This window comes from Aphelocoma coerulescens, chromosome 5, assembly GCF_041296385.1.
Source record: "Aphelocoma coerulescens isolate FSJ_1873_10779 chromosome 5, UR_Acoe_1.0, whole genome shotgun sequence".
NCBI classification, from domain to species: Eukaryota; Metazoa; Chordata; class Aves; order Passeriformes; family Corvidae; genus Aphelocoma; species Aphelocoma coerulescens.
The window spans coordinates 20,997,695-21,020,994 of record NC_091019.1 but is presented as its reverse complement, the minus strand read 5'-3'; the positions used below and the strand labels follow the sequence as shown (position 1 = coordinate 21,020,994).

Here is a 23,300-nt window from a genome sequence, read left to right as displayed (position 1 = left end):
ATGTCCTGAAGCAATTCTCTCAGGAAAAAAATGGGAACAAAATCCAAAGCAGATCCCCAAAGCATAACTATACTGGGGAAAATCCTTCTGCTCTTGAGAGTTCCTACTTGGATTCCCATTCTGTGATGTGGAAATCAGGAGGATGAAGGGAAAGCAGGGTCAAAGGAAGTGTGTCAGAAAGAATCCTGCCTTCTTGGGTTAAACTGTCATTTCCCAATGCTCATACAGCCAGTTTGAGGCTCCTTCCTGCTAAAACTGAAACCAGCCTCTTTGGCAGTGCAGCACCTATGTGACAGCAGGACAAAGGACAGAGACTCTGCATTCAGTTGTTTGCTCTGCAGGGAGGTAATTCTGCCAGGCCTGGTGGCCGAGCTGCCTGACCTGGCCAAACTGGACTCTGCTCACAAGGTTAACAGTGAAAATGAGATGAAAGGCTCAGCTACAAGTGACTGTATCTTCTAGTGTAGATCCTCAAGTACAACAGTTCCATTTAAAACCAATAGACAGATGCTGCTTTGTGTGCCTTCCTTTACATGAGGTGGTGTGGAAATTACAGAATGTGGTATTCCTTCAGCCAAATCATAATAGGTGATTAATTGTGCACAGGAGCCAAAACACATCTCTGTACCTTGACAACTCTGAACACAGTATCTTGCAGAAGAGATACCAAAAATGCTTAAGTGTGCAGAGCTAACAGGAAGGCTGCAGGGTAATGAGGGGATAGCCTGTCCCAATAAGAGGTTTCTTACACTGCTTTTTTAAGATGACAGAATAAAGGTTCTGTGGCTCTCCTGAAGCACATCCTGTCAGATGCTTTAACTCACGCTCCTTAATATTTAAAATATTGAATAGCAGGGAACCTGGAGGTATGAAATGTAAGAAATCAGACAACAACTTTACAAAAAATAACTGCAGATAGGGCAAAAAGAAAAGGTGGAGCCAATGGGTACAAACAGGGTCATAGCCAAAGGATATGTAAAGAAAACATTATACACTCATCAAAAAAAAGGGCATTAAAAGCAAAGCCATGATAAAGGAAATTATATGGAGATACATTACCGTGTGGCACTGTTGATGGCACAACAGAGGACAGGGATGTTGAAAGTCCAGAGGTGAGAGGAGATGATGTCGTACGGGCGGTGGTCAGTGTTGTTGTTTGCAGGGAACTCCTTTCAACCGACTCTGTAGAAGCCGTAGTAATAACGTGGGGAGCAAAGGTAATGGTTGTAGATAAAACAGTTGGGATCAACGCTGGACTGGACTGGGCAGACATACTGCTAGGGACAGCTAATGAAGATGTTTTGCCATATGGAGTTGATGTGGTGTTTTGGAAGTAAGAATGTGTAGTGCTCTCAGCAGACCTAAATGCGGAAGTAGGGAGGGGTGTAGGCACAGACATAGAGCTGACAGTTGGGGCCAAAGCAGAAGAGAGTGGAGACGGGGCAGCTGATGGCAGCCGGGTGCTGAGGGGGCTGCTGGGGACAGGTGGAGAGCTGGGATGTGGAGATGCTGTTTCCAGAGGCACTTCTGTGCTGCTTGGTGGGCTGCTTCCTGTGGAGACAGAGGTCCTGGAAGTGCTGCTGATGAAGGTGGTGGCTGTGGTCTTGTGTGTGGTCAGAGGTGGCACAATGTGTGGCACAGTTGACTTTCCACGGGTGAAGGCTGCCAGGAGGAAGGCAGAGATAAAATTGAGGATGCCCACCTGGCCACTTCCTCACTCCCCTTATTCAGACATGGGGAGAAAATCAGAAAAGGTAAAGCAAGAACACGCACACATATCCAGAGAGAGATAGTTTTCAGAAGTGAAGAAACAAACAATTGAAGATAGACCTAGGAAATGCAAAGGCAGTCGCTCATCACATCCCCCCACTCACCAATATCCAGCCAGTCTCCAAGCAACAGCTACTTGGGAATAACTGCCCTACTCTCCCACTGTAAGGCCTGTTATGATGTTCTGTGGTATGCAGTGTCTCCTTGCCCACTGACTTTGGGCCAGCTATGCTGGCTGTGTCCCTGATGGGCCTCGTGACCATGCTGTGCCTGCTCCCTGGCTGGCAGAAGGACAAACAGAGGAGGGCCAGATGCTGTGCTGGCACTCCTGAGCAATCACCAAAGCACCTGTGTGCCATCAACACTGGCTGGGACCCACATCTCAAACAGTACCAGGAAACCTGCTGGGAGCAATAATTAGCTCCATGCCAAGCAGAGCCATTGCACAGGCCCAGGACTACACCAGGGAACCAGGCTGGCTGAAGACAGCGGGAATGGAGGGGTAAGCAGCCAAGAAAATGCAGAATTGGAATGTGGTTTTTGAACAGAATGATGGAGACAGGGAGGGATGGGTAGGGAGACAGAAAAAAGGAGAGCTGGAAAGAGCAAGCAGGAGAAGAAGGATGGCTGGGAAAGAACCTTACCAGGCTGTGAGGAGCTGAGCCATGTTGAGGACACAGTTGAGAAGGGAGAAGAAGCAGGAGATGGCAGCGTGCTGGTTTTGGCTGTGGTGGGTGCAGAGGACTCTGTTACAGGAGACTCCTTTGGAGCACTGGTGGTAGGGGAAGAGGGCTTGGGCCTCAGGGTTGTAGGTGTAGGCCTGGGGCTGGTGCCTGGAGCTGCTGTGGAGGAGACTGTGGAAGTGGTGGCAGTGGATGGCAGCCGGGTGCTGAGGGGGCTGCTGGGGACAGGTGGAGAGCTGGGATGTGGAGATGCTGTTTCCAGAGGCACTTCTGTGCTGCTTGGTGGGCTGCTCCCTGTGGAGACAGAGGTCCTGGAGGTGCTGCTGATGGAGGTGGTGGCCGTGGTCTTGTGTGGGGTCAGAGGTGGCACAATGTGTGGCACAGTTGACTTTCCACGGGTGAAGGCTGCCAGGAGGGAAGCATGGGTCAGTTGAGGATGAGGGCAGGAGGGGAAAGCAAAGAAGGCTGGGACAAGCACCATACTGGGGGAATAAGCCCAACTCGAATTTCTGTACTGCACTGTGTATTTGCAGGAAATGGGGATGACTAGGACTGTGGGTCTTGTCCAAAGGCTTCTGCCTAGTTGCTCCCCTAAAAAGGCAGGAAACAGAGAGGGTGCCTTCCTAGGGGCAAAATCTCTCTGCTTCTTCCTGGAACAAGGCCCTTTCTGAATGTGCATGTCCCTTCAAGGAATTGGCAATGTGTAAGGACTGCCCTACAAGACTGGAAGGCCAGTCTACATGGGAGAGACCTTTTGGCCATGGCCATACCAAGAAACAGCCATACTACTGTGCTGATGTGAAAAGAAATGGGAATGGAGAGCAAAACCTAAAACAACTGTACAAGCACCCTGCTCTGCTAGGAAAGAAGATGGGAAAAGGGAGAGCAGGGGGAAGCAGCAGGATAGATAAGAGAGATCCTTACCAGGCTGTGAGGAGCTGAGCCATGTTGAGGACACAGTTGAGAAGGGAGAAGAAGCAGGAGATGGCAGCGTGCTGGTTTTGGCTGTGGTGGGTGCAGAGGACTCTGTTACAGGAGACTCCTTTGGAGCACTGGTGGTAGGGGAAGAGGGCTTGGGCCTCAGGGTTGTAGGTGTAGGCCTGGGGCTGGTGCCTGGAGCTGCTGTGGAGGAGACTGTGGAAGTGGTGGCAGTGGATGGCAGCCGGGTGCTGAGGGGGCTGCTGGGGACAGGTGGAGAGCTGGGATGTGGAGATGCTGTTTCCAGAGGCACTTCTGTGGAGACAGAGGTCCTGGAGGTGCTGCTGATGGAGGTGGTGGCCGTGGTCTTGTGTGTGGTCAGAGGTGGCACAACGTGTGGCACGGTCAACATTTTATCGGTGAAGGCTGCCAGGAAGGAAGCACAGGTCAGTTGAGGATGAGGGCAGGAGGGGAAGGCCATGGAGGTGGGCACAAGCCTTGGGTTATATTGTTGGGTGAGAAAGGCCTTATTGCAGTGTGTTTCTGTGGGAAAGATGGAGCATTGTGCTTTTGGTCCTTCCCTCAGCCTCGGCATCTTGCTTAGACCCAGTCAGGGCCAATGTTTGCCTAGCACTGATGGGGTGACCTTGTCTGGATGCAAAATTCCCACCTGGCTACTGGCTCACTCTCCCTCCTTAGGAAAGAGAAGAGAAATGGAAGAAGGAAAAACCTCCATGTGTCTGGGTGGAGACACTTCAGAGAACTAAAGAATCTAAAGGAAAAACAAACCCACCCATGAGATGCAAAGCAGTCACTGACCACTGGCCAATGCCCAGCCAGACTTGAAGCAATGGCTGCTTGGGAAAAACTGCCCCACTCTCCCACTGTACAGCTCATCACTGTTCAACATGTGGAAGGACTTCTTTACATTGAGTGGCAGAGCACTGGAACAGGCTGCCATGGAAATCATGGAATCTCCCTCTCTGGAGATATTCACAACACATCCGGACATGTTCCTGTGTCACCTCCTCTAGGTGACCCTGCCGTGGGATGGATGTTGGACTGGATGATACCTAGACATCCCTGCCAACATTAACAATTGTATGATTCTTTGAGGAGAAGGTGCATAGGAGTGGGTCTTACCAGGCTGCGAGGAGCTGAGCCATGTTGAGGACACAGTTGAGAAGGGAGAAGAAGCAGGAGATGGCAGCGTGCTGGTTTTGGCTGTGGTGGGTGCAGAGGACTCTGTTACAGGAGACTCCTTTGGAGCACTGGTGGTAGGGGAAGAGGGCTTGGGCCTCAGGGTTGTAGGTGTAGGCCTGGGGCTGGTGCTTGGAGCTGCTGTGGAGGAGACTGTGGAAGTGGTGGCAGTGGATGGCAGCCGGGTGCTGAGGGGGCTGCTGGGGGCAGGTGGAGAGCTGGGATGTGGAGATGCTGTTTCCAGAGGCACTTCTGTGCTGCTTGGTGGGCTGCTCCCTGTGGAGACAGAGGTCCTGGAGGTGCTGCTGATGGAGGTGGTGGCCGTGGTCTTGTGTGTGGTCAGAGGTGGCACAATGTGTGGCACAGTTGACTTTCCACGGGTGAAGGCTGCCAGGAGGGAAGCATGGGTCAGCTGAGGATGAGGGCAGGAGGGGAAGGCCAAGGAGGTTGGCCAAAGGCCCGGAGTGGGAGCACAAGCACGCTGCTCTGGGCATTTCTGGGAAAGAGGGAGAAGTGGGACTATGGGTCCTGCCCTATACCTGTCCTCTTTTTGCTCCCATTAAAAGGGAGGAAAATGACATGCTCTTTCCCACAGGCAAGATGCCTCTTGCTCTTCCTGGAAGAGGACGCTGTGTGGATGTGCATGTCTCCCTTCAAGGAATAGGCAGAGCATTAAGGTCTGGCCACTCTGGGCCTGACATGCTGGGCAGTGTGGGGGTGACAGAGCCCCAGGGCCATACCAAACGACAACCACATCACACTGCTGATGCAGAAAGAAGTGGGAATGGAGAGCAAATTTAAAGGAAATGTGCAAGTGGTCTGCACTGCTAGAAATGAAGACGGGAAAAGAGAGAACAGGGGGAAGCAGCAGGATGGATAAGAGAGATCCTTACCAGGCTGTGAGGAGCTGAGCCATGTTGAGGACACAGTTGAGAAGGGAGAAGAAGCAGGAGATGGCAGCGTGCTGGTTTTGGCTGTGGTGGGTGCAGAGGACTCTGTTACAGGAGATTCCTTTGGAGCACTGGTGGTAGGGGAAGAGGGCTTGGGCCTCAGGGTTGTAGGTGTAGGCCTGGGGCTGGTGCTTGGAGCTGCTGTGGAGGAGACTGTGGAAGTGGTGGCAGTGGATGGCAGCCGGGTGCTGAGGGGGCTGCTGGGGACAGGTGGAGAGCTGGGATGTGGAGATGCTGTTTCCAGAGGCACTTCTGTGGAGACAGAGGTCCTGGAGGTGCTGCTGATGGAGGTGGTGGCCGTGGTCTTGTGTGTGGTCAGAGGTGGCACAACGTGTGGCACGGTCAACATTTTATCGGTGAAGGCTGCCAGGAAGGAAGCACAGGTCAGTTGAGGATGAGGGCAGGAGGGGAAGGCCATGGAGGTGGGCACAAGCCTTGGGTTATATTGTTGGGTGAGAAAGGCCTTATTGCAGTGTGTTTCTGTGGGAAAGATGGAGCATTGTGCTTTTGGTCCTTCCCTCAGCCTCGGCATCTTGCTTAGACCCAGTCAGGGCCAATGTTTGCCTAGCACTGATGGGGTGACCTTGTCTGGATGCAAAATTCCCACCTGGCTACTGGCTCACTCTCCCTCCTTAGGAAAGAGAAGAGAAATGGAAGAAGGAAAAACCTCCATGTGTCTGGGTGGAGACACTTCAGAGAACTAAAGAATCTAAAGGAAAAACAAACCCACCCATGAGATGCAAAGCAGTCACTGACCACTGGCCAATGCCCAGCCAGACTTGAAGCAATGGCTGCTTGGGAAAAACTGCCCCACTCTCCCACTGTACAGCTCATCACTGTTCAACATGTGGAAGGACTTCTTTACATTGAGTGGCAGAGCACTGGAACAGGCTGCCATGGAAATCATGGAATCTCCCTCTCTGGAGATATTCACAACACATCCGGACATGTTCCTGTGTCACCTCCTCTAGGTGACCCTGCCGTGGGATGGATGTTGGACTGGATGATACCTAGACATCCCTGCCAACATTAACAATTGTATGATTCTTTGAGGAGAAGGTGCATAGGAGTGGGTCTTACCAGGCTGCGAGGAGCTGAGCCATGTTGAGGACACAGTTGAGAAGGGAGAAGAAGCAGGAGATGGCAGCGTGCTGGTTTTGGCTGTGGTGGGTGCAGAGGACTCTGTTACAGGAGACTCCTTTGGAGCACTGGTGGTAGGGGAAGAGGGCTTGGGCCTCAGGGTTGTAGGTGTAGGCCTGGGGCTGGTGCTTGGAGCTGCTGTGGAGGAGACTGTGGAAGTGGTGGCAGTGGATGGCAGCCGGGTGCTGAGGGGGCTGCTGGGGGCAGGTGGAGAGCTGGGATGTGGAGATGCTGTTTCCAGAGGCACTTCTGTGCTGCTTGGTGGGCTGCTCCCTGTGGAGACAGAGGTCCTGGAGGTGCTGCTGATGGAGGTGGTGGCCGTGGTCTTGTGTGTGGTCAGAGGTGGCACAATGTGTGGCACAGTTGACTTTCCACGGGTGAAGGCTGCCAGGAGGGAAGCATGGGTCAGCTGAGGATGAGGGCAGGAGGGGAAGGCCAAGGAGGTTGGCCAAAGGCCCGGAGTGGGAGCACAAGCACGCTGCTCTGGGCATTTCTGGGAAAGAGGGAGAAGTGGGACTATGGGTCCTGCCCTATACCTGTCCTCTTTTTGCTCCCATTAAAAGGGAGGAAAATGACATGCTCTTTCCCACAGGCAAGATGCCTCTTGCTCTTCCTGGAAGAGGACGCTGTGTGGATGTGCATGTCTCCCTTCAAGGAATAGGCAGAGCATTAAGGTCTGGCCACTCTGGGCCTGACATGCTGGGCAGTGTGGGGGTGACAGAGCCCCAGGGCCATACCAAACGACAACCACATCACACTGCTGATGCAGAAAGAAGTGGGAATGGAGAGCAAATTTAAAGGAAATGTGCAAGTGGTCTGCACTGCTAGAAATGAAGACGGGAAAAGAGAGAACAGGGGGAAGCAGCAGGATGGATAAGAGAGATCCTTACCAGGCTGTGAGGAGCTGAGCCATGTTGAGGACACAGTTGAGAAGGGAGAAGAAGCAGGAGATGGCAGCGTGCTGGTTTTGGCTGTGGTGGGTGCAGAGGACTCTGTTACAGGAGATTCCTTTGGAGCACTGGTGGTAGGGGAAGAGGGCTTGGGCCTCAGGGTTGTAGGTGTAGGCCTGGGGCTGGTGCTTGGAGCTGCTGTGGAGGAGACTGTGGAAGTGGTGGCAGTGGATGGCAGCCGGGTGCTGAGGGGGCTGCTGGGGACAGGTGGAGAGCTGGGATGTGGAGATGCTGTTTCCAGAGGCACTTCTGTGGAGACAGAGGTCCTGGAGGTGCTGCTGATGGAGGTGGTGGCCGTGGTCTTGTGTGTGGTCAGAGGTGGCACAACGTGTGGCACGGTCAACATTTTATCGGTGAAGGCTGCCAGGAAGGAAGCACAGGTCAGTTGAGGATGAGGGCAGGAGGGGAAGGCCATGGAGGTGGGCACAAGCCTTGGGTTATATTGTTGGGTGAGAAAGGCCTTATTGCAGTGTGTTTCTGTGGGAAAGATGGAGCATTGTGCTTTTGGTCCTTCCCTCAGCCTCGGCATCTTGCTTAGACCCAGTCAGGGCCAATGTTTGCCTAGCACTGATGGGGTGACCTTGTCTGGATGCAAAATTCCCACCTGGCTACTGGCTCACTCTCCCTCCTTAGGAAAGAGAAGAGAAATGGAAGAAGGAAAAACCTCCATGTGTCTGGGTGGAGACACTTCAGAGAACTAAAGAATCTAAAGGAAAAACAAACCCACCCATGAGATGCAAAGCAGTCACTGACCACTGGCCAATGCCCAGCCAGACTTGAAGCAATGGCTGCTTGGGAAAAACTGCCCCACTCTCCCACTGTACAGCTCATCACTGTTCAACATGTGGAAGGACTTCTTTACATTGAGTGGCAGAGCACTGGAACAGGCTGCCATGGAAATCATGGAATCTCCCTCTCTGGAGATATTCACAACACATCCGGACATGTTCCTGTGTCACCTCCTCTAGGTGACCCTGCCGTGGGATGGATGTTGGACTGGATGATACCTAGACATCCCTGCCAACATTAACAATTGTATGATTCTTTGAGGAGAAGGTGCATAGGAGTGGGTCTTACCAGGCTGCGAGGAGCTGAGCCATGTTGAGGACACAGTTGAGAAGGGAGAAGAAGCAGGAGATGGCAGCGTGCTGGTTTTGGCTGTGGTGGGTGCAGAGGACTCTGTTACAGGAGACTCCTTTGGAGCACTGGTGGTAGGGGAAGAGGGCTTGGGCCTCAGGGTTGTAGGTGTAGGCCTGGGGCTGGTGCTTGGAGCTGCTGTGGAGGAGACTGTGGAAGTGGTGGCAGTGGATGGCAGCCGGGTGCTGAGGGGGCTGCTGGGGACAGGTGGAGAGCTGGGATGTGGAGATGCTGTTTCCAGAGGCACTTCTGTGCTGCTTGGTGGGCTGCTCCCTGTGGAGACAGAGGTCCTGGAGGTGCTGCTGATGGAGGTGGTGGCCGTGGTCTTGTGTGTGGTCAGAGGTGGCACAATGTGTGGCACAGTTGACTTTCCACGGGTGAAGGCTGCCAGGAGGGAAGCATGGGTCAGCTGAGGATGAGGGCAGGAGGGGAAGGCCAAGGAGGTTGGCCAAAGGCCCGGAGTGGGAGCACAAGCACGCTGCTCTGGGCATTTCTGGGAAAGAGGGAGAAGTGGGACTATGGGTCCTGCCCTATACCTGTCCTCTTTTTGCTCCCATTAAAAGGGAGGAAAATGACATGCTCTTTCCCACAGGCAAGATGCCTCTTGCTCTTCCTGGAAGAGGACGCTGTGTGGATGTGCATGTCTCCCTTCAAGGAATAGGCAGAGCATTAAGGTCTGGCCACTCTGGGCCTGACATGCTGGGCAGTGTGGGGGTGACAGAGCCCCAGGGCCATACCAAACGACAACCACATCACACTGCTGATGCAGAAAGAAGTGGGAATGGAGAGCAAATTTAAAGGAAATGTGCAAGTGGTCTGCACTGCTAGAAATGAAGACGGGAAAAGAGAGAACAGGGGGAAGCAGCAGGATGGATAAGAGAGATCCTTACCAGGCTGTGAGGAGCTGAGCCATGTTGAGGACACAGTTGAGAAGGGAGAAGAAGCAGGAGATGGCAGCGTGCTGGTTTTGGCTGTGGTGGGTGCAGAGGACTCTGTTACAGGAGATTCCTTTGGAGCACTGGTGGTAGGGGAAGAGGGCTTGGGCCTCAGGGTTGTAGGTGTAGGCCTGGGGCTGGTGCTTGGAGCTGCTGTGGAGGAGACTGTGGAAGTGGTGGCAGTGGATGGCAGCCGGGTGCTGAGGGGGCTGCTGGGGACAGGTGGAGAGCTGGGATGTGGAGATGCTGTTTCCAGAGGCACTTCTGTGCTGCTTGGTGGGCTGCTCCCTGTGGAGACAGAGGTCCTGGAGGTGCTGCTGATGGAGGTGGTGGCCGTGGTCTTGTGTGTGGTCAGAGGTGGCACAATGTGTGGCACAGTTGACTTTCCACGGGTGAAGGCTGCCAGGAGGGAAGCATGGGTCAGCTGAGGATGAGGGCAGGAGGGGAAAGTAAAGAAGGTTGGGACAAGCACCATACTGGGGGAATAAGCCCAACTCGAATTTCTGTACTGCACTGTGTATTTGCAGGAAATGGGGATGACTAGGACTGTGGGTCTTGTCCAAAGGCTTCTGCCTAGTTGCTCCCCTAAAAAGGCAGGAAACAGAGAGGGTGCCTTCCTAGGGGCAAAATCTCTCTGCTTCTTCCTGGAACAAGGCCCTTTCTGAATGTGCATGTCCCTTCAAGGAATTGGCAATGTGTAAGGACTGCCCTACAAGACTGGAAGGCCAGTCTACATGGGAGAGACCTTTTGGCCATGGCCATACCAAGAAACAGCCATACTACTGTGCTGATGTGAAAAGAAATGGGAATGGAGAGCAAAACCTAAAACAACTGTACAAGCACCCTGCTCTGCTAGGAAAGAAGATGGGAAAAGGGAGAGCAGGGGGAAGCAGCAGGATAGATAAGAGAGATCCTTACCAGGCTGTGAGGAGCTGAGCCATGTTGAGGACACAGTTGAGAAGGGAGAAGAAGCAGGAGATGGCAGCGTGCTGGTTTTGGCTGTGGTGGGTGCAGAGGACTCTGTTACAGGAGATTCCTTTGGAGCACTGGTGGTAGGGGAAGAGGGCTTGGGCCTCAGGGTTGTAGGTGTAGGCCTGGGGCTGGTGCTTGGAGCTGCTGTGGAGGAGACTGTGGAAGTGGTGGCAGTGGATGGCAGCCGGGTGCTGAGGGGGCTGCTGGGGACAGGTGGAGAGCTGGGATGTGGAGATGCTGTTTCCAGAGGCACTTCTGTGGAGACAGAGGTCCTGGAGGTGCTGCTGATGGAGGTGGTGGCCGTGGTCTTGTGTGTGGTCAGAGGTGGCACAACGTGTGGCACGGTCAACATTTTATCGGTGAAGGCTGCCAGGAAGGAAGCACAGGTCAGTTGAGGATGAGGGCAGGAGGGGAAGGCCATGGAGGTGGGCACAAGCCTTGGGTTATATTGTTGGGTGAGAAAGGCCTTATTGCAGTGTGTTTCTGTGGGAAAGATGGAGCATTGTGCTTTTGGTCCTTCCCTCAGCCTCGGCATCTTGCTTAGACCCAGTCAGGGCCAATGTTTGCCTAGCACTGATGGGGTGACCTTGTCTGGATGCAAAATTCCCACCTGGCTACTGGCTCACTCTCCCTCCTTAGGAAAGAGAAGAGAAATGGAAGAAGGAAAAACCTCCATGTGTCTGGGTGGAGACACTTCAGAGAACTAAAGAATCTAAAGGAAAAACAAACCCACCCATGAGATGCAAAGCAGTCACTGACCACTGGCCAATGCCCAGCCAGACTTGAAGCAATGGCTGCTTGGGAAAAACTGCCCCACTCTCCCACTGTACAGCTCATCACTGTTCAACATGTGGAAGGACTTCTTTACATTGAGTGGCAGAGCACTGGAACAGGCTGCCATGGAAATCATGGAATCTCCCTCTCTGGAGATATTCACAACACATCCGGACATGTTCCTGTGTCACCTCCTCTAGGTGACCCTGCCGTGGGATGGATGTTGGACTGGATGATACCTAGACATCCCTGCCAACATTAACAATTGTATGATTCTTTGAGGAGAAGGTGCATAGGAGTGGGTCTTACCAGGCTGCGAGGAGCTGAGCCATGTTGAGGACATAGTTGAGAAGGGAGAAGAAGCAGGAGATGGCAGCGTGCTGGTTTTGGCTGTGGTGGGTGCAGAGGACTCTGTTACAGGAGACTCCTTTGGAGCACTGGTGGTAGGGGAAGAGGGCTTGGGCCTCAGGGTTGTAGGTGTAGGCCTGGGGCTGGTGCTTGGAGCTGCTGTGGAGGAGACTGTGGAAGTGGTGGCAGTGGATGGCAGCCGGGTGCTGAGGGGGCTGCTGGGGACAGGTGGAGAGCTGGGATGTGGAGATGCTGTTTCCAGAGGCACTTCTGTGCTGCTTGGTGGGCTGCTCCCTGTGGAGACAGAGGTCCTGGAGGTGCTGCTGATGGAGGTGGTGGCCGTGGTCTTGTGTGTGGTCAGAGGTGGCACAATGTGTGGCACAGTTGACTTTCCACGGGTGAAGGCTGCCAGGAGGGAAGCATGGGTCAGCTGAGGATGAGGGCAGGAGGGGAAGGCCAAGGAGGTTGGCCAAAGGCCCGGAGTGGGAGCACAAGCACGCTGCTCTGGGCATTTCTGGGAAAGAGGGAGAAGTGGGACTATGGGTCCTGCCCTATACCTGTCCTCTTTTTGCTCCCATTAAAAGGGAGGAAAATGACATGCTCTTTCCCACAGGCAAGATGCCTCTTGCTCTTCCTGGAAGAGGACGCTGTGTGGATGTGCATGTCTCCCTTCAAGGAATAGGCAGAGCATTAAGGTCTGGCCACTCTGGGCCTGACATGCTGGGCAGTGTGGGGGTGACAGAGCCCCAGGGCCATACCAAACGACAACCACATCACACTGCTGATGCAGAAAGAAGTGGGAATGGAGAGCAAATTTAAAGGAAATGTGCAAGTGGTCTGCACTGCTAGAAATGAAGACGGGAAAAGAGAGAACAGGGGGAAGCAGCAGGATGGATAAGAGAGATCCTTACCAGGCTGTGAGGAGCTGAGCCATGTTGAGGACACAGTTGAGAAGGGAGAAGAAGCAGGAGATGGCAGCGTGCTGGTTTTGGCTGTGGTGGGTGCAGAGGACTCTGTTACAGGAGATTCCTTTGGAGCACTGGTGGTAGGGGAAGAGGGCTTGGGCCTCAGGGTTGTAGGTGTAGGCCTGGGGCTGGTGCTTGGAGCTGCTGTGGAGGAGACTGTGGAAGTGGTGGCAGTGGATGGCAGCCGGGTGCTGAGGGGGCTGCTGGGGACAGGTGGAGAGCTGGGATGTGGAGATGCTGTTTCCAGAGGCACTTCTGTGGAGACAGAGGTCCTGGAGGTGCTGCTGATGGAGGTGGTGGCCGTGGTCTTGTGTGTGGTCAGAGGTGGCACAACGTGTGGCACGGTCAACATTTTATCGGTGAAGGCTGCCAGGAAGGAAGCACAGGTCAGTTGAGGATGAGGGCAGGAGGGGAAGGCCATGGAGGTGGGCACAAGCCTTGGGTTATATTGTTGGGTGAGAAAGGCCTTATTGCAGTGTGTTTCTGTGGGAAAGATGGAGCATTGTGCTTTTGGTCCTTCCCTCAGCCTCGGCATCTTGCTTAGACCCAGTCAGGGCCAATGTTTGCCTAGCACTGATGGGGTGACCTTGTCTGGATGCAAAATTCCCACCTGGCTACTGGCTCACTCTCCCTCCTTAGGAAAGAGAAGAGAAATGGAAGAAGGAAAAACCTCCATGTGTCTGGGTGGAGACACTTCAGAGAACTAAAGAATCTAAAGGAAAAACAAACCCACCCATGAGATGCAAAGCAGTCACTGACCACTGGCCAATGCCCAGCCAGACTTGAAGCAATGGCTGCTTGGGAAAAACTGCCCCACTCTCCCACTGTACAGCTCATCACTGTTCAACATGTGGAAGGACTTCTTTACATTGAGTGGCAGAGCACTGGAACAGGCTGCCATGGAAATCATGGAATCTCCCTCTCTGGAGATATTCACAACACATCCGGACATGTTCCTGTGTCACCTCCTCTAGGTGACCCTGCCGTGGGATGGATGTTGGACTGGATGATACCTAGACATCCCTGCCAACATTAACAATTGTATGATTCTTTGAGGAGAAGGTGCATAGGAGTGGGTCTTACCAGGCTGCGAGGAGCTGAGCCATGTTGAGGACACAGTTGAGAAGGGAGAAGAAGCAGGAGATGGCAGCGTGCTGGTTTTGGCTGTGGTGGGTGCAGAGGACTCTGTTACAGGAGACTCCTTTGGAGCACTGGTGGTAGGGGAAGAGGGCTTGGGCCTCAGGGTTGTAGGTGTAGGCCTGGGGCTGGTGCTTGGAGCTGCTGTGGAGGAGACTGTGGAAGTGGTGGCAGTGGATGGCAGCCGGGTGCTGAGGGGGCTGCTGGGGACAGGTGGAGAGCTGGGATGTGGAGATGCTGTTTCCAGAGGCACTTCTGTGCTGCTTGGTGGGCTGCTCCCTGTGGAGACAGAGGTCCTGGAGGTGCTGCTGATGGAGGTGGTGGCCGTGGTCTTGTGTGTGGTCAGAGGTGGCACAATGTGTGGCACAGTTGACTTTCCACGGGTGAAGGCTGCCAGGAGGGAAGCATGGGTCAGTTGAGGATGAGGGCAGGAGGGGAAAGTAAAGAAGGTTGGGACAAGCACCATACTGGGGGAATAAGCCCAACTCGAATTTCTGTACTGCACTGTGTATTTGCAGGAAATGGGGATGACTAGGACTGTGGGTCTTGTCCAAAGGCTTCTGCCTAGTTGCTCCCCTAAAAAGGCAGGAAACAGAGAGGGTGCCTTCCTAGGGGCAAAATCTCTCTGCTTCTTCCTGGAACAAGGCCCTTTCTGAATGTGCATGTCCCTTCAAGGAATTGGCAATGTGTAAGGACTGCCCTACAAGACTGGAAGGCCAGTCTACATGGGAGAGACCTTTTGGCCATGGCCATACCAAGAAACAGCCATACTACTGTGCTGATGTGAAAAGAAATGGGAATGGAGAGCAAAACCTAAAACAACTGTACAAGCACCCTGCTCTGCTAGGAAAGAAGATGGGAAAAGGGAGAGCAGGGGGAAGCAGCAGGATAGATAAGAGAGATCCTTACCAGGCTGTGAGGAGCTGAGCCATGTTGAGGACACAGTTGAGAAGGGAGAAGAAGCAGGAGATGGCAGCGTGCTGGTTTTGGCTGTGGTGGGTGCAGAGGACTCTGTTACAGGAGATTCCTTTGGAGCACTGGTGGTAGGGGAAGAGGGCTTGGGCCTCAGGGTTGTAGGTGTAGGCCTGGGGCTGGTGCCTGGAGCTGCTGTGGAGGAGACTGTGGAAGTGGTGGCAGTGGATGGCAGCCGGGTGCTGAGGGGGCTGCTGGGGGCAGGTGGAGAGCTGGGATGTGGAGATGCTGTTTCCAGAGGCACTTCTGTGGAGACAGAGGTCCTGGAGGTGCTGCTGATGGAGGTGGTGGCCGTGGTCTTGTGTGTGGTCAGAGGTGGCACAACGTGTGGCACGGTCAACATTTTATCGGTGAAGGCTGCCAGGAAGGAAGCACAGGTCAGTTGAGGATGAGGGCAGGAGGGGAAGGCCATGGAGGTGGGCACAAGCCTTGGGTTATATTGTTGGGTGAGAAAGGCCTTATTGCAGTGTGTTTCTGTGGGAAAGATGGAGCATTGTGCTTTTGGTCCTTCCCTCAGCCTCGGCATCTTGCTTAGACCCAGTCAGGGCCAATGTTTGCCTAGCACTGATGGGGTGACCTTGTCTGGATGCAAAATTCCCACCTGGCTACTGGCTCACTCTCCCTCCTTAGGAAAGAGAAGAGAAATGGAAGAAGGAAAAACCTCCATGTGTCTGGGTGGAGACACTTCAGAGAACTAAAGAATCTAAAGGAAAAACAAACCCACCCATGAGATGCAAAGCAGTCACTGACCACTGGCCAATGCCCAGCCAGACTTGAAGCAATGGCTGCTTGGGAAAAACTGCCCCACTCTCCCACTGTACAGCTCATCACTGTTCAACATGTGGAAGGACTTCTTTACATTGAGTGGCAGAGCACTGGAACAGGCTGCCATGGAAATCATGGAATCTCCCTCTCTGGAGATATTCACAACACATCCGGACATGTTCCTGTGTCACCTCCTCTAGGTGACCCTGCCGTGGGATGGATGTTGGACTGGATGATACCTAGACATCCCTGCCAACATTAACAATTGTATGATTCTTTGAGGAGAAGGTGCATAGGAGTGGGTCTTACCAGGCTGCGAGGAGCTGAGCCATGTTGAGGACACAGTTGAGAAGGGAGAAGAAGCAGGAGATGGCAGCGTGCTGGTTTTGGCTGTGGTGGGTGCAGAGGACTCTGTTACAGGAGATTCCTTTGGAGCACTGGTGGTAGGGGAAGAGGGCTTGGGCCTCAGGGTTGTAGGTGTAGGCCTGGGGCTGGTGCTTGGAGCTGCTGTGGAGGAGACTGTGGAAGTGGTGGCAGTGGATGGCAGCCGGGTGCTGAGGGGGCTGCTGGGGGCAGGTGGAGAGCTGGGATGTGGAGATGCTGTTTCCAGAGGCACTTCTGTGCTGCTTGGTGGGCTGCTCCCTGTGGAGACAGAGGTCCTGGAGGTGCTGCTGATGGAGGTGGTGGCCGTGGTCTTGTGTGTGGTCAGAGGTGGCACAATGTGTGGCACAGTTGACTTTCCACGGGTGAAGGCTGCCAGGAGGGAAGCATGGGTCAGCTGAGGATGAGGGCAGGAGGGGAAAGTAAAGAAGGTTGGGACAAGCACCATACTGGGGGAATAAGCCCAACTCGAATTTCTGTACTGCACTGTGTATTTGCAGGAAATGGGGATGACTAGGACTGTGGGTCTTGTCCAAAGGCTTCTGCCTAGTTGCTCCCCTAAAAAGGCAGGAAACAGAGAGGGTGCCTTCCTAGGGGCAAAATCTCTCTGCTTCTTCCTGGAACAAGGCCCTTTCTGAATGTGCATGTCCCTTCAAGGAATTGGCAATGTGTAAGGACTGCCCTACAAGACTGGAAGGCCAGTCTACATGGGAGAGACCTTTTGGCCATGGCCATACCAAGAAACAGCCATACTACTGTGCTGATGTGAAAAGAAATGGGAATGGAGAGCAAAACCTAAAACAACTGTACAAGCACCCTGCTCTGCTAGGAAAGAAGATGGGAAAAGGGAGAGCAGGGGGAAGCAGCAGGATAGATAAGAGAGATCCTTACCAGGCTGTGAGGAGCTGAGCCATGTTGAGGACACAGTTGAGAAGGGAGAAGAAGCAGGAGATGGCAGTGTGCTGGTTTTGGCTGTGGTGGGTGCAGAGGACTCTGTTACAGGAGATTCCTTTGGAGCACTGGTGGTAGGGGAAGAGGGCTTGGGCCTCAGGGTTGTAGGTGTAGGCCTGGGGCTGGTGCTTGGAGCTGCTGTGGAGGAGACTGTGGAAGTGGTGGCAGTGGATGGCAGCCGGGTGCTGAGGGGGCTGCTGGGGACAGGTGGAGAGCTGGGATGTGGAGATGCTGTTTCCAGAGGCACTTCTGTGCTGCTTGGTGGGCTGCTTCCTGTGGAGACAGAGGTCCTGGAGGTGCTGCTGATGGAGGTGGTGGCCGTGGTCTTGTGTGTGGTCAGAGGTGGCACAACGTGTGGCACAGTGGACTGTTTATGGGTGAAGGCTGCTGGGAGGAAAGCACACATCAGTTGTATGTTGCTGGCTTATGGGAAGTTGGGTGATACTGACTTCTGTTTTGGAGGCTTTGTGCTCGCCAGTCATGGGCCAGGATGGGAGGCATAGGTCCCACTAAATTGGGTTGATAGTGTTGTTTTTAGTTAATAAAAAGCATCCATTATGCTAAATACGTTCCATTCTGTCCTGCTTCTCTTTTGTATGTGCTTGCTGTTGGCCATTTTGAAGATTGACCTCTAGCACTTTATCTCACCTCCCTCTTCCTGGAACAGGTATCACTTGTTTACCAGTAGTTTAAAACTGGCTGGCTACAGAGTCTGCTGCAAGGGATCTATGTGAGAGCTGTGGCTACTGAAGAGATATGGATGCATTGGTCAGGTATGACTCTTATCTCTTTTGTGACCAGAGCACTCACCTGTTACTACTTTAGTAGTTGGTGTCTTAGCTCTGGTTGGCTCCCTCGCTACAAAGAAAGGGATGAGAGAAAAGAATGGTTGAGTCTTGGGAAGGATTCTTGGCAAAGCATGTTGTGGCATCTCCCCAAAGAAGGATCAACACTACGACAACTCTGGCATGTGGGTCTAATTGAGAGAACTTTAGCAGGGAGTTGGGTGGACACTTTCTTGCCCACCCTCCACCCGTCACTCTTGCACTCGGGGTCAGCACTGGTCAGTGAGGTCATATTTGTTGAACTGCACTTTTCATGGGTGTGCCAGCACCTGCGCTTCCTTTGGCTGGAGATGATGCCTTGGGTTATGCCTCTCACTCAAAACTGTCCTGAGCTGTGAACTGGAGATGTGTTTCCAGTTTCCCTACCTTTTCTTCCCCCCTGCCCCACTGTGCATTCTCAGGGCAGCACTGTAAGAAGAGAGAGGTGTGTTAGGTTGTGTCTGGTAGCTGTAGGGCAGGAACTCATGGATGCCTGTACCCTGACAGAGGCCTGTGCCCCAGAGCCAAACCCTGAAGCTGCAGGGAGGAGGATGCAGACATGGTCACGTGTGGGTCAGTCCCAGGACCTGCCTGCATCCCATGGCAGTGGCAGGGGGAATTAAGAATGAGTACCAAAACAGAGGCCTTTGTTGGATGTGCTGCTTAGGAGAGAAGGGTGGGAGCTAGAAGAAGCAGGCAGAGCAGCAGGAAGGGCAGGAGGGAGCCTTACCAGGATATGATGTTCCCAATTGGGTTGAGGAGAGAGAAGAAGCAGATGAGGCTAAGGTGACAGGCAAGGAGCTGGAGCTTGGAAATGTCCTTGTCAGTGGAACTCCTGGGCTGGTGGCAGGGCTGGTCTCTCTTGGGACAGAGGTGCTGCTGGTGGATGTGGCAGGTGTTGCCTGTGTCTGTGTGACAAGGTGCTGCACAGGCTGTGTCAACGTTGTTCTTATGTGGGTGACAACTACAGAGAGAAAAGCACAAGTTGATTGAGGGTGACAGGGCAAGAGGGGCAGGCAAAGGAGGTAGGCAATTCCCATGCAGAAGCCCCAGGGAATCACCCTAGGGGTTAGAAAGGCATAAGTAGACCCAACTGACTCTTACTGGTTTGAAGCTGGCTAGGCACCAAGCCCCAGGAGATCTGTTATTTTTCATAAGGGGAAATGAAGATTATTGAGGAAAATGGGAAAAGAATAATGCTAAATAATAAAACCTCTCACTGTGGAGAGAAACCAAGCACCATTGTCTTAGCAGCTTGTCCATCAACTATTTCAACCTACTACACTTGACAGGAGGGAGAAGTGGGCCAGTGGCTTCCCCTCAAAATATATGGAGCAAAAACTGCGTCTGAAGGGCACCCTCTGACAATTTAACACTCCCTGCCTTTTTCTGAAGCTCCCAAGGAAAGAAGAGCCTTGTTGGACGCACGTGTTTCCCCTCTCAGGTATTCCAGACTGGGCAAGAGCGTCATCTGGAAAAGCCGGGGTAAAGTGAAGCAGAGTCTTAGGCCAAGGGCTTCTCTCTACTCTCTTTTACTCACCTTCTGGATAGTGCAGAGTGGTTGCTTGAGTTCCCTCACTCTCTGTGAAGTAAGAATGAATATTAGTAATGGTTGGAAGCTGGTAAGGTTCCTAGAGGAAGCTGTAATTGCTTGCACAAGAAGACCCAGACGTATGCACCCCAACAGTACTTTGTGGGAGAGACCTGGATTTGGGAAAGAGTGTTCAGCTGCCCTCCCACTACAGTAGACTTCCCACCACACACTGTCCCAGCCTATGCTGTCAGTTGCTAACCTAGTAATTCATGTTGCCCCACAGCCTCAGAGGAGACCATCCTTGTATACTGAGTGTCAGACATTCAAAAAGGTTAAATTTTTTGGGGGGAGTATTTGTTACAATGGCTAGGGGAAATATATATTCTGTGGTCTGAGTTTTCAAGAACTTGCTTTGCAGCATAGAGAGATTTTGTCTAAATTTGGAGGAAATGTTTGAAAAGAAATGTTAGCTTTAACATCATATTTGGATGTCAGATGCTTGCTCTGCTGGCAATACAAATTTCCATTTTAATCACACTTCTTATCCATGTCTTTTCCTGTCTATTTGCAATGTTAAGACCACTAGTAAGAATGTTTGAGTTTTTTATAAGGATTATATTGATATATGTCTTGAGCAATGGCTTCACCTGACAGATACAAAAAAGTGCTCTTTACCTGCTGTTGTTAGTTTGGGCTGGCTGAAAGTTGTGGTTTGAGTAGGTATTGAGGAGGTTGCCATTTCCTTTTTGGTGGTGGTCTTGAAGGGTGTTGAGGTGAACCTTACTTGTTCTGTCTCTGTTGAAGCAGCAGTTGATGAGGCAGAAGGTGATGAGGGAACAGACTTTGGTGTAGTGCCCATGGTTCTTTTCATTGAGGTAGTTATGGAAGGGGTAGTGATGGTTGTAGTCATGTTTGGTGTGGTAAGAATTGATGTTGTATGTTCTTTTGGAGTAAAGGTAAAAAATATAATGTAACCAATTCACAGAAAAATTAAACCCAGGTAATTTATAAAAATATACTCATATTTTAGAGATAATTTTTCACCTTATTTTTTGAATATTTTCAGTATGACTCTTGTGTTCATGTTCTCATAAGCTTACCAATATTTCTGTACTTACATTTGTTTTCTATTGCCTCATGTCTGTCTTTGTTCTCATTTCCTGTATTTTCCTGTATTAGATTTGTTTAATATAATTTTTCCTAAGAAGTTAGCTTTGTTGTGACTTTGGCTGAAGTCTATATGAGCTTTGTCCACTGGCTTTTATTGTGTTCCAAATCAGCCACGGTTGCAGCTTTCTGTAATACGTATTGAAAAGCTAAATAACCTCATACTATAGACTTTCCTTGTCCCAGTGCACAAACCATGTCACAGTGTCAGCTTTCATGTGTTTTGACTCCTTTGGGACCTATTTTTAACTCTGCTTTCCCTGACAGCCAGGGTCCAAGACAATTTATTAGTTGAAGTGCATGTTGGTGTGAGGTTAAACGAGGCTCCACAAGCCATAGAATCAGAAAGTAATATTTGTTGGCAGAGTCACCCTCCAGAGAGCAGGACTTTAGAAGCCTAGACAAAGCTGCTACACTGATACCTGTGTGACTCTGCTTCGGGGCTTGCTTACATGATTCAGAGTCAATAGATTGGGTGCTCCTTGAACTCCATAAATGAACCAGTGGAAAAGAGGCAGAAGCTGAGCTAATAAACCCAACTGGAGCTGGGCTGGCTCACTTCTTATAGAACTTCTAATTGCATTTCTCAGATGAATCACACAAGTGACTTTTGGTTGTGTTTTTAACCTAATACCTACCTACCTTTATCTTTTCATGCACTTTCGATCTACACTTCTGAACATGTCTGGCTTACAAACTCCTTTCTGGAAGCCTGCTTTGCCTGCTTCATGGTTTGGAGTCTAATGCTTGGATGTTGTATGAATTTAAAATGCATTCCCAGGAGTAGTATCTCAACTATGTACAGAGGTATAGAGCAAGTTTACCATAATTTATTTTAGACAATAACACTAAAAACCTACCAGTTGTTGACTTTATTGTGACAAGAGGTTGTGAGGGTGAAGTTCTTGGAACTGTAATTTTTGCAGTTGTTGGATTTGTAGTCTCAGTTGCTACAGTTGTTGTGGAAGAAGTACTAGGTACTGTTGGTAGGGTACTTGTGGTAGAGCTCCTTGTTACTTTAGGCTGTACTGTTGTTACTAAGAGAAAAAATTAAAACCAAAGGATAAACAATAGTTCTCAATAATTTGATAATAGCGTACCTATATAAATTGAAATTATTTTCAAGTAAAAATACTGTTTTTATAGCTATTAGCAGTAGCTACTATTAAAACCCATTACATTTTAGATTAAACCTTTAAGAGAGTTATCCATTGCTTCCTCTGCTATTATGTGCAGTGAATACATTAAACAGGTATTATTGGAGATGCTTTACATCTATTTCTTCACTTTAAAGTGAATTTGGCACTAATATTTGTGCATATCAGCAGAGATGGAACACTATTCCATTCTGGAATACTATTTCCAATAGTATCCATAATTTTATTATTCACACAACTCACAGTGTAAAATTTTCCAATACCATCTGTCTTCAGGGAAATTAATGACCTTTCTAACAAATTTAAGATCAGCATATATAGATTCCTTTCCTGTATCAGGTTATAGGGTTTTGGTATAGTCAGTCACACATTTCCATCAAGACTTTCTTCAATTGTTGAAATGCTTTATGCCCAGTCACTACTAAGACTGGGATAAAATATTTGTGGGATCTTTTTCATCATAGAATCATAGAATGGCTTGGGTTGGCAGAGACCATTAAAAATAATCAAGACTGCTCCCTCTGCAATGAGCAGGGATATCTTCAGCTAGATCAGGTTGCTCAAAGGCCTATCCAGCCTGACTTGAATGCTCCCAAGTAAGGGGATTCAACAGCCTCTCTGGGCAACATTTTCCACTGTTTTACCACCCTCATCATAAACAATTTCTTCCTTATATCTAGTCTGAATCTACTCTCTTCTGCTTTAAAACCATTTACCTTGTCTCATCAAAATAGGCCCTACTAAAAAGTCTGTCCCCATCTTTCTTATAAACCTCATTCAAGTTTATTGAAAGGCCACAATGAGGTCTCCATGGAGCCGTCTCCTCCTGAGGCTGAACAACCCCAGATCTCAGCCTTTCCTCACAGGAGAGGTGTTCCAGCCCTCTGGTCATTTTTGTGACCCTCCTCTGTCTTTCATGAACTGAGGACTGCAGAGCTGGACACAGCATTCCTGGTGGGCTTTCATCAGAGTAGAGGGGTACAGTTCCCTCCCTTGACCTGCTGGCCACGCAGCTTTTGATGCAGCCCAGGCTATTATGGTACCAGGGTATTTTTCATCATTTCATCTTATGCATGGGAAACTGCTAATGCTACTCTATTACACAGAAAAGGATATTACTGACCTTATAAATGCTTATCAGGGCATAGTATCAGTGTGTAAGTACCAGTTTGGTCAACTGTGTACACTAACCTGGTGAAGGTGAAGATGGTTCAGGTGTGGTGGTAATGTTTGCTTGTCCTGTTACATAAAGGCAAAACAGGTTAAATTTGTGAATAAAAGCATAATAAAATATCCCCAAAAAGGCAAATCTCAGACTGGAATTGTGTTAATTACTGAGGTATTCCTGAAAATGTTTAATGTTACATATTTCAGTGGTAAAATTCACATCGAATGACTTAATTACAAAGAAATCCATACATGTCATTATAATAATGAACACTAGTAAGTTTCTGCTATCATTCTTATGATTTTTATGCTTAAAGACACCTCAGTTTTCAGGGATAGTAGAATATGGTTTCGTATGTAAAGGAGATCACTAGCTGAGATCCTGGTTACACAAGTCAGAATTTTGTAATATGAGAAAAATTGTTCTTAAGGTTTTTTTTTACATCTGCATGAAAATCCAAACTGTCCAGCTAGAGTCTACCCAAAACATTATTTAATAAGAT

At 50.7% G+C, this 23,300-nt stretch overlaps 3 protein-coding genes across 4 annotated transcripts; all 3 read right to left on the bottom strand.

The window, feature by feature from the left end:
• Nucleotides 1-1,644: 1,644 nt before the first annotated feature.
• LOC138111370 (mucin-2-like) lies at nt 1,645-11,190 on the bottom strand. 2 transcript variants are annotated; one of them, XR_011151354.1, is made up of 9 exons: nt 10,602-11,190; nt 9,639-10,082; nt 8,689-9,132; nt 7,552-7,971; nt 6,602-7,045; nt 5,465-5,884; nt 4,515-4,958; nt 2,415-3,797; nt 1,645-1,662 (listed from the first exon to the last, which is right to left on the bottom strand). XR_011151354.1 is itself a non-coding variant. In XM_069016990.1 (8 exons), exons 1-8 carry the CDS (start codon nt 11,188-11,190, stop codon nt 3,190-3,192), a joined length of 3,813 nt encoding a protein of 1,270 aa, XP_068873091.1. In that variant the 3' UTR covers nt 2,043-3,189. The 2 variants fall into 2 exon arrangements, 1 of the variants encoding a protein (XP_068873091.1); XM_069016990.1 differs by lacking the exon at nt 1,645-1,662 and having other exon boundaries at nt 2,043-3,797.
• Nucleotides 11,191-11,625: 435 nt separating this feature from the next.
• On the bottom strand, nt 11,626-19,719 carry LOC138111372 (mucin-2-like). Its single transcript, XM_069016992.1, has 5 exons — nt 15,926-19,719; nt 14,789-15,208; nt 13,826-14,269; nt 12,689-13,108; nt 11,626-12,182 (listed from the first exon to the last, which is right to left on the bottom strand). Exons 1-5 carry the CDS (start codon nt 16,641-16,643, stop codon nt 11,626-11,628), a joined length of 2,559 nt encoding a protein of 852 aa, XP_068873093.1. The 5' UTR covers nt 16,644-19,719.
• LOC138112046 (uncharacterized) lies at nt 16,750-20,165 on the bottom strand. Its single transcript, XM_069018734.1, has 6 exons — nt 19,982-20,165; nt 19,313-19,354; nt 18,503-18,736; nt 17,759-17,806; nt 16,889-17,335; nt 16,750-16,757 (listed from the first exon to the last, which is right to left on the bottom strand). The coding sequence occupies exons 1-6, from the start codon at nt 20,163-20,165 to the stop codon at nt 16,750-16,752; spliced, it is 963 nt and encodes a 320-aa protein (XP_068874835.1).
• Nucleotides 20,166-23,300: the final 3,135 nt, after the last annotated feature.